The 10,734-nt window shown below is 39.3% G+C and overlaps 1 protein-coding gene across 1 annotated transcript; it reads left to right on the forward strand.

Annotated features, from left to right (window-relative positions):
* The first annotated feature begins 5,949 nt into the window (after positions 1-5,949).
* Positions 5,950-6,906, forward strand: LOC100946860 (olfactory receptor 2L13). Its single transcript, XM_003795900.2, has one exon. The coding sequence runs from the start codon at positions 5,964-5,966 to the stop codon at positions 6,900-6,902; it is 939 nt and encodes a 312-aa protein (XP_003795948.1). The 5' UTR covers positions 5,950-5,963; the 3' UTR covers positions 6,903-6,906.
* Positions 6,907-10,734: the final 3,828 nt, after the last annotated feature.

Here is a 10,734-nt window from a genome sequence, read left to right on the forward strand (position 1 = left end):
CAAAGTTCAGAAATTAATTATCTAATATCACATCTCCAGTAACTAGAAAAAAATAGCAAACTAAACCCAAAACCAACAGAATAAAAGAAATATCAAAGTTTAGCAAAACCTAAATGAAATGAAAAACAGAAAACTGTCTAGACAGTAGCAGGAAACTGTCCCTGGTGCTAGTTCTATTACAACTTAGGAGAGCCCCGGAAGTGCTTCTTGCACCTCTTTAGTCCTTAGTTCTCTAACTTATGAAACCTAGAAATTTCTATAAGGACCTTAAAACATCTTTGCTAGCCCTCAAATTATGTTCTGGATTAATCAACTGCATCTATCTTTGGTCTAATTCTGAGTAGCAGCTGAATACAGCAGAGCTAACTGATTGATTTTCCCTGAGAATTGAATTGACCTTCAAACCAGCAAAGTCAAATGAAATGACCGAGGTCATGCCCCCCAGGGACTTGGACATTGGAGATCAATTAGAGGAGAAAGAGAAATATCTAAGGCTTGATGATGTAAGGTTCTGTATACAAAATATAACAGCTCATCCATTTGTCTTCATAAAGTAGAACATGGGGAAATTAAGTGTGAAATGTTTTGGTTTTTTTTAAACTGGAATGAGGTAGTATAACTAAGCTACACGTATGCAAACAGAAACATTTCACAGAGGAATGTGGGGCTGTTTTCTGATTTCAACATAAAGAGAATGACTAACCATAGGAACAGTGAGAAACAAATGTTACAATCTCTTTTTGGAAATTTTCTTCTCATGAATTTTGGCAGATAGATTCTCATGTCAGAGAGTTTTGTTTGGTGCAGGACTTACTGGTCAAGGATATGATCTTATTGCATAGCCTGACAGACTATGAGACAAGAGAGCACGGTTTGATGCTTAAATATTTCAATAATTCAAGGACTACTAGCAGGAATTGTCATTATAAACCTACCTCTTCTCCTGAAGTACAAACTCAAGGACTTCAGACAAGGTGAGTCACAGTCATATTTCTGGGTGGATTGATTTAGACAAACTTTAAGCCAGGGAATTCTTGTGGAGATGCTGTTTTTCTATTATAAGAAAACTCTGCCACACAGAGAATAGGGAATTCCATAAAAAACGAGAAAGCCAAGACTGCACTTAAAATTTTAAAAGAGTTAATATGAACATGTTAGAGTTATGAAACATGCAGGTCTTCAGTGGTGTGACCTTAAGACCCTCAGTGTAAGAGACGGAGTGAAGCAGAGACATGGACAGATGCTGAGGAGCTGTACAGGCTGAACACACAGTTCGCTTAGGTCCTTCTTCACAGATGTCCTGTAAAGTGGTTGGGGTGAAGTCAACTGAAGCTCCAACAAACAATTTGCTTATTGGTCTTGTGCTCATTGTCTATGAGGCTTTTGAAAGGTGTATAATACTTGTAACTTTTGCAAAATAAATTCAGGACTTTCCATTTTCTACCCTTACATATATCAGGTCCTATAAACTGAGATTTTTCTTCTTTTAACTCTACAAATTTCAGCAATGTATCTTGTAGGATTAGAAAAAATTTTTTTTAGAAACCTGAGTCCCTTTAAATTATTAGGCCCAGAGATGCATTTAAATGTGACAGCAGGATGGGCACAGTGGCTCACACCTGTAATGGGAGGCCTAGGTGGGTGGATTGCATGAGCTAAGGGGTTCCAGACCAGCTTGAGCAACAGTGAGGCCCTCATCTCTACTAAAAATAGAAAACCTAGCTGAGTATGGTGGTGGGCTCCTGTAGTCCCAGCTACTCGGGAGGCTGAGGGAAGAGGATCACCTGAGCCCAAAAGTTTGAGGCTGCTATGTGCTAGGAGGACATGGCACTCTACCCAAGATAGAGACTCTGTTAGAGCCTCTGTCTCAAAAAAAATGAGATAGCACTCACAGCTTACTCCCCCCTGAGCTAAGGAATTACCTATAGCAGCTCATTGCTATGTAGGTTCTACCATGACTGAGGCCAAGTAGCCATAAAATTAACTTAACATACTATTTTTGGAGCATTATAACTCATAATTAGTAGTCCAATAATGTATAGCCAATCACTAACCAATGTTACTTATATTGACAATACCTAAAACTCAATTTTTGTAATTATCCCCTCTCCTGATTTGTCAAAAACAAAACAAAACAAAAAAACCTTACCTTTATTCTCTAGAGCACTTTCCAAGGTAACTTGAAAGTGTTTCTGAACTATAGTTCTCACTCTTGGCCCAAATAAACTCTCTCTGTTAACTTTGTGTCAGTTTCCTTCTTTAGGTTAAAAAGACTGATCAAGGGAGACAGTAATCTCAGACCCATCTTGTAGCCACAGGAAAACATTCTCCAAGTGATAATGTAAGCAAGAGGGTGGTCCTTTGTGCAATGCTGGTGCAATAAAAATGGTCCCATGCCCAATTAAGAAAGAGCGAGTGTTGATAAAAATAGACCTTAAGCTTCAACTTCAGTGTCCCATGGCCTAACAGCTTCAAGTCTCACATTTACTGAACTAACCATTCTATTCCATAATATGCCAGCTTTCAATTTAACAAACAAAATAGTTGTTTGTTAAACAATCAAACAATCTTTATGACACTCAGAACTCTGATCTGCACAGGAGAGAATCGAAATGCAAACGTGTTTCCCTCCAAAACAACTGGCCCATGGAATACAAAAACTTAGAGCCAACCTGCTTGTTCAGTGCTTGCTCTTGGAAACACATCTCTAGGAACCCTGCTGGTGCCTTTCTCTCCTAAACTGAAACCCGGATTAACAAAGGAATGAAGAAAGTATCCCAAGGGCTCTTCTAATTTCTAGGTCATGTATACTAAAGACTAATTTTTTAACTGATCTGGCCACATTTTATCAGTAAGAATGATCATACTAATTTCACTCTAGGACAAATATTTGATTCACATCATCGAGTAGATGTGTTGAAAGGCTACTCTGCAATAGTGGGTACGTGAGGCCAGAGACATAGAACGTTTCATCACCCTCTCCCCAAGTGAGTGACCAAATGTCAAGGATCATCTTCAAATGCTTTGATTCCCTCCTAACTCATGTCTTCCATTTACTCCTTCTCCTTGAAACTCTCTATTCACCTCTGTGAATTCCAGACACATAACTAAGATCCTGACACACTGCCCGGCTACTCCTCTTATCCAGAACCAACTCCGAGTCCTACACAAATGTCTTGCATCCTGTGCTTAAAAAATGCTCTTCTCTTTGCTAATGTCCTGATAAACTAAATAGGCTTTAACTCTAGGGATTTCCACTTAACTGTTCACTCTGAGTAGAATTTTTTTTAACTGTATCTGCTTAAATATTACCTCCATATCCTGGCTTTTTTGAGGGCTCTTATCCAACTGTCTCACTATCCATTTATTTTTCTTGTCACTACACAGTGTCAGATTGTATGTATCAGACTGAAGTTTTTTGGTCTATTGTCGGCATCACCCACTATATTTTAACTGCAGATTGCAGAATCTATGTTACAATCCCCACAGTACCTAGCAGCACTGCTATTACATAGAAACTTAATGAACTTTTTAAGGGAATGAATATATCATAATGATGGTAATCCTAGGTTTTATCTTTATCTGTTAGGTCATTGGTTTTTATTTCTAAAATGTTATAAGCAGCAGAGGATGCCTATGATCCTATCTCACATCCATACCAAACATACTGTGCGCCTGTCATGTTGCTGACTGTACTCTTAATTGTTAGTGTTTATCACTTAGATAACTATAAAATGCATTCTCATTTTCCTGTGACAAGATCCCTTTCACAATTTTATTCATGCTTACCAAGGTTATATGAAATAAGTTAATTTTAAGTTACAAAATGTGAATAATTACAAAAAATTACTGTTCTTACTACTGAAAAATAAGCAACCCAAGATGACTACCCCTGATAAATATACAGGAAAGAATGATGCATCAGTGTTTCCCTCAGACAGAAGACTACCCATGAAACAGAATATATCATGATAAGGCTAAGTAAGGAAAAACGCCAAACATATATTGGAAATACAAGAAATACCATACTCACCACTGATGCATGCTTGGGAAACTGAGTGCAAGAAAAAGTAAATTTCTAGAATTGAGGCGACTTAAGAGAAAAAGAGAAGCTATAAAGATTTGAGTTACAAATAATAATTCCTCCAAAGCCCGGGCACAAAAGCTAGAAATTTTTTTCCAAAAAATGGGATTTATTCTTTTTTTTCTTTTGATTTATGTATTTTATTAATATTAAATTGTAGTTTTATTGTTTTATTAATTAAATAGGAAGACCTATATAAGCTATAAGTCAAGATTATCTTTCTGCTCACACCTGCTTTTCTAGTTGAACAAGTCTGCAGGTCCTTGACTCTGCTGCAAGATTACAGGACCTGAAAATTAGAAGAGCCTCTTGTGATACTTTCTTCATACAAACTAAAATGCAGGGGGAAAAAACATCCTCTCTAATCTCATATGCTTCCACCTCCTCTAAAATATGGAATAAGGCTTAATCATTTATGAATGAGGAATAATTACACAATTTGAATTAAATGAGGCATTGTAGACATAGTAAGGCATTTCCCCAACAATTTTTAAACTTGGGATTTTGAAACAGTAGAACCTCTGTAAGTTGACCACCCAATGGATTGTAACAAACTGATCAACATAGAGAACGAGGCCTGTTGTACTGATAGCGACATGTGGTGCATATTTGGTCCATGAACATTAGATCAACTTGAGGTGGACAATGTAAGAAGGTGGCCAACTATGTGAAGGTTCTACTGTAACTAGTAATTTGAAGTTTCCAAACAGGCTCATAATCTGATCTAATCACTAACTGTATTTGACAAAGTTATTTTTCACATCTATGAAAACTACTTCTAGTATTTGAAAAATGAAAGTACAAATGATTGAATTTACATAACTTGTGTTTTAGAATATATAAAAATAAAATAATGTGAAGAACAGTTTACATAATTTATAGCATCTCAAAGATGCTGACCTACAGCAAGAGTATATATGAGTATACATGCTTATAGACAGAGGAGATACACACAGAGGTTGTGATCGCCATTCTCCTGTTGCAATTCCATTATTGTACTAGTTATTGCTCACAGCTCCAGAAAATAGAATGAAAAAATGTAAATGCATATCATGTAATCTGTGACCTTTATTATCTGTAATTTACTTATATGAGGGAAATTATATGTGACAATTTATACATTAGTGATATCTATAGCACTTCAGAAAATAGAAACATGATTATGGAAGAGAAAAATTCAAATATTTTGTGTTTAGGGTGGATCTTATAGGACAAACAATGTTCTACAGCTCAAGGGCAGTGATTTTGAATGGTGAGTCTTAGGAAAAGCATAACAGTGCCTTTAAAGAACGTGAGAGGCAGAGTATCAAGCAGAAAATTTTTTTATGTTTGTTTTTTAACAAGCAGAAAATTAAGGTTAAGGTTGACCTGGCTAGATGCAGCTGGGGAGGGATGACCAGAAATTAAAGATGAGGAAGAGGGCTGATGACTGAGATCTGATGATTTAAGCATACAGAAGGTGTCTGAGTCACACATGCCAGTTTCCCATGTAAATGTGCCCTGTCCAACTGAGACATTAAGGCGTGCAGGGAGTCCTGCCTTCCTCAGTTCCTGTGACTTGTTGGTAACTCATGAGTGGCGTGTCTAGACTGGAGACATTGGAAAGGAATGCCTTAGGTATCTCATTTATCTTTGTTGCCTATGGAGCTAGACTTATATCTAAGACTTGCTGAGATGCTTACTAAGCACAACTGGAAAGGGAGCATTTAATTCAGATGTTTTAGTTGACTCAACAGAAGCTGCAGTTTTGGAGGAAAAAAATAATTTATGCTACACACAATAAAGTGAATTCCATTTTATCCTTCTGCTCTGTTTCATTTCATGATTTGTGCTTTGTTTTTGTGTTTTTCTTTCAAGGAAGTCCAAGCAGTGAGTTTTCATGGAGAAATGGAATCACACTTCAAGTGATTTCATTTTGTTGGGATTATTTCCCCCAAATCAAACTGGCCTTCTTCTCTTATTTCTTATCATCCTTGTATTCTTCCTCGCCTCAGTGGGCAACTCAACCATGATTCACCTCATTCGCATAGACCCCCGTCTACACACACCGATGTACTTTCTGCTCAGCCAGCTCTCCCTCATGGACCTGATGTACATCTCCACCACTGTCCCCAAGATGGCATTTGACTTCCTCTCTGGCCAGAAAGGTATCTCTTTCCTGGGATGTGGCATTCAAAGTTTCTTCTTCCTGACCATGGCATGTTCTGAAGGCTTACTCCTGGCCTCCATGGCCTACGACCGTTATGTGGCCATCTGCCATCCTCTCCATTATTCCATCCGCATGAGTAAAAGTATGTGTGTGAAGATGATCATAGGATCTTGGACACTGGGGTCCGTGAACTCCTTGGCACACACAGTCTATGCTCTTCATATTCCCTACTGTAGGTCTAGGGCTATTGATCACTTCTTCTGTGATGTACCAGCCATGTTGCCTCTTGCCTGTATGGACACTTGGGTCTATGAGTACATGGTTTTTGTGAGCACAACCCTCTTTCTCCTTCTTCCTTTCCTTGGTATCACTGCTTCCTATGGTCGGGTCCTATTTGCCGTCTACCATATGCGCTCAAAGGAGGGAAGAAACAAAGCCTTTGCCACCTGTTCAACACATTTAACTGTAGTGACCTTTTACTATGCACCTTTTGTCTACACCTATCTTCGGCCCAGAAATCTCCGCTCCCCAGCAGAAGATAAAATCCTGGCAGTCTTCTACACCATCCTTACTCCCATGCTCAATCCCATTATCTACAGCCTGAGAAATAAGGAAGTCCTGGGAGCCATGACAAGAGTGTGTGGGACATTCTCTTCCCTGAAAGAATAATTATATTTGTCCTTACTTCTTTTTTACATGTTTATTTAGGACATCTTAGAAGAAAGTTGTCCAATAGAAATATAATTTAAAATTCTCCAGTAGACATATTTAACCAGTAAAATTAACTGGACTTCAACCACAAGACTCTTGGAAGACATCAAAAAATACAGTAATGTCTCAGTATATAAAATCAATGTTCACATGTGTTATTGGCACATATTGTATATGCCAATAATAGCCAAGATGGAAGGCTGATTAAGGACACAATTCCCTTTATCACAGCATCAAAGAAAATGAAATACCTAGGAATGTACCTCACAAAAGAGGTGAAGGACCTCTATAAAGAAAATTATGAAACCTTAAGAAAAGAAATAGCACAGGATATTAACAAATGGAAGAACATACCATGCTCATGGCTGGGAAGAATCAACATTGTTAAAAAGCCTATACTTCCCAAAGCAATCTACAAAGTCAATACTATCCCTATTAAAATACCAATAATGTACTTTCAAGACTTGGAAAGACTTATTTCATTTTGTATGGAACCAGAAAAAACACATATAGCTAAGGCAGTTCTTAGTATTAAAAACAAAGCTGGGGGCATCAGGATACCAGACTTTAGACTGTACTATAAGGCTGTAGTGGTCAAAACAGCATGGTACTGGCACAAAAATAGAGACATAGACATTTGGAATTGAATAGAAAACCAGGAAATGAAACTAAAATCTTACAACCACCTAATCTTCAATAAACCAAACAAGAACAAACACTGGTGGAAAGAATCCCTATTCAATAAATGGTGCTGGGAGAACTAGATATCCACATGTAAATGACTGAAACTGGACTCGCACTTTTTTTCACTCACAAAAATTGATTCAGTAATAGGAAAGAAAAAGGTTAATATCATAAAATTTCCACTTCTGTAGTTGCCCTACTTTTATCCTCAGCTTCTATAAAAATATTACATTCAATTATAAGCATAGGGGGAATTGTGGGAAGATGGCTGACTGGAAGCAACTTTCGCCAGAGGCTTATGTCCAAAGGGAGAGACGTTGGACTGAATAGAAGCCGAATGAGAAGAGCTCCATACCGAGAAGACTGCATGAAGTACACATCACCCTAGCTGTATCAAGCAACAGAAACAAGAAAGTGGAAGAAAAACAACAGGTATGAGCCCAGCTTTGCCAAAGGAAGGGAGATCCCTCCCCGCTATCAGGAGCTCCACAGTGTGTGGCCAGTCAGCCAGAGAACTGGGTTCAAAAGTCTCCTTACCTTATCCCATGAGACAGCAGTTGTTAAGTCCCAGTCCTCCTTCATTACTGTGGTCCTACTACTGAGACTAGGCCCCCATTCTGTCTGCAACAAAAGACCAAATATTTTTCCCGCAATCCTGAGCACCCAGATTGCTCTTCTCCTACCCTAGTTGCTGGAAGGACTGCCCTCTGTAGAGTATGGAGTGTTTGACACAACTGGGAAGCTCAGAAAGTCTGAAGGCCACCACCCTGTAGCATGAGAGAACAGTAGCACAGCAGTCCAAGTTTTTGAGGAGAGAAGGTGAACTACCCATCTCCACCTCCTCAGGAATTCTCAGGCAGATCTGTTTTCTGCCTTTCAGGACAACTTCTGAGCTCCATTGGGTGGGTGGGTCCAGTGGCTAAAGAACTTTGACTTGTGACTAAATTTTGGACCTGCCCCCTATGCCAGGCACAGGTCTCTGAGCTTGATTGGGCAGGTGGGTGACCCTGGACTGAACTTTGGACCTCTGGCCTCCCCAGGCAAGGCTCTCTGAGCTTGATTAAGGTGGGCAGGGCTGGAGTTTATGTGACTTTGGACTGAACTTTGGATCTCTGGTCTCCACCAGATAGGGCTCTCTGAACTCAATTAGGTGGGTGGGGCTGGGTTTAAGTGACTGGAGTGAACTGAACTTTGTTTTTTTTTGTTTTTTGAGACAGAGTCTATGTCGTCCTTGGTAGAATGCTGTGGTATCACAGCTCACAGCAACCTCAAACTCTTGGGCTTAAGTGATTCTCTTGCCTCAGCCTCCCAAGTAGCTGGGACTACAGGTGCCCACCAAACACCCAGCTATTTTTTATTTTTGTTGCAATTGTCATTGTTTTAGCCGGCCTGGGATAGGTTCAAACCCACAAGCCTGGGTGTATGTGGCCACCGCCATAACCACTGTGCTACAGGTGCCCAGGCCTGAACTGAACTTTGGATTAGCACTGTCCACCGTGTTAAGGCTCTCTGAACTCAATTGGGTGGGCAGGGCTGGGGTTTAAGTGACTTTGCACTGAACTTTGGAATAACACTCTCCACTGGTAGAGGCTCTCTGAGCTCAACTGGATGGGTTGTACCTGGTGCCTGAGTGACTCTTATCTGAATTTTAGAACTGTGTCCATTGCTGGTGGCAGCACCCTGAGCTTGACTGGGCAGGCAGCCCCAATTCCTGAGCAACTCTGTCTGAGCTCTGGGCCTACCCTGTCCACAGAGCTGCAGCCCTCAGCGCACAGTTGGCTGGATGGTGCCCAGTGCACAAGCATCTCTCCTGAACTCTGGGCTAGCGCTGTTAGGTTGGCAGCCTTGTGAGTTTGATATGGTGGGTGGAACCAGCAATAGCAGTGCAACATTGATTGGAACTCTAGGCTAGAACTGCCTACTGATTCTTGTCCCCCTGGAGACACTGTCTGAGGCTGCAGATTCACCACTTGCCTGTCATTGTTAGTGCAGCAGTGGCATTGCAACAATGAAGAGTGGACTCCTCAGCGACAACCTATCAACTCAACTAAAAAAGTACAATTAATTTATTAAAAAAAGAAGAAGAATCTGAAGATATTCACGAGGAGAATCAGCTCAAGAAATCTGGCAACATGAAAATCAGAGCAGATAAACACCTGCAAGGGATGTCAAAGAAAATACAACAGAGAATTCCATCTACAGAGAAATTGTTGAAATGTCAGAAACAGAATTTAGAACATGGATATCAAATAAGATAATTGGAATGGAGGAAAATGCAGAAGCAGAGAACCAAAAAACAGTTCAGAAGCTGCCTTAAGAAATTAATGAGGGGTGGCACCTGTAGCTCAAGGAGTAGGGCTCCAGCCCCATATGCTGGAGGTGGGTTCAAACCTAGCCCTGGCAAAAAACCGCAAAAAAAAAAAAAGAAATTAATGAATTGAAAAACAAAGTCTATCCCAGAAGTGCATTAATGTACATAGTTACCATTCAATAAAAAAAAAAAACCAAAGTCACCAAGGATATGGATATAATAAGGAAAGATACAGCAGAGCTTAAGGAATTGAAAAAGGTATTTGAGGAGCTTCAAAATACAGTAGGGTCCCTCAGAAATAGAGTTGAGTAGTACGAAGAAAGAATCTCAGATAAAGAAGACAAGACTTTTCAACTATCCCAAGCATTCAAAGAGCCAGAATAATGGAGAATAAGAATAGAATATTCCCTGAGAGAGTTATGGGATCATTCCAAGAAATCAAACTCTACTGAGGGCAACAGCTTGAGACTTTGTCTCAAAACAAAAACAAAACCAAAAACTATGAATTTCATTCTGTTACCAAAGATGTTTTCCTAATATATATGGTATTTTCATTATCATAAAAGAAAAAAATTACTTGTTATGACTTGGGTTTTGACCCATGTATTATTTTCATTACATTGTATAGTTTCCAAAACATGGGATTATTTTAGCTTCCCTTTTGCTATTCATTTCTAGCTGTATTGCATTGTGGTTCACAAACATAATCTGTATATTGATAAACCTTTAGAATTTACTGTTTCCTTTGTGCCCTAATATATGATCTACTTTCAAAAGTGTTTTGTTTCCCTACAA

This window comes from Otolemur garnettii, unplaced genomic scaffold (genome assembly GCF_000181295.1).
Source record: "Otolemur garnettii isolate 467f Iridium unplaced genomic scaffold, OtoGar3 scaffold00097, whole genome shotgun sequence".
Lineage (NCBI taxonomy): Eukaryota > Metazoa > Chordata > Mammalia > Primates > Galagidae > Otolemur > Otolemur garnettii.

Coding starts and splice junctions, on each gene's coding strand:
- LOC100946860 (XM_003795900.2), top strand. CDS start 5,964: ATGGAGAAATGGAATCACACTTCAAGTGATTTCATTTTGTTGGGATTA.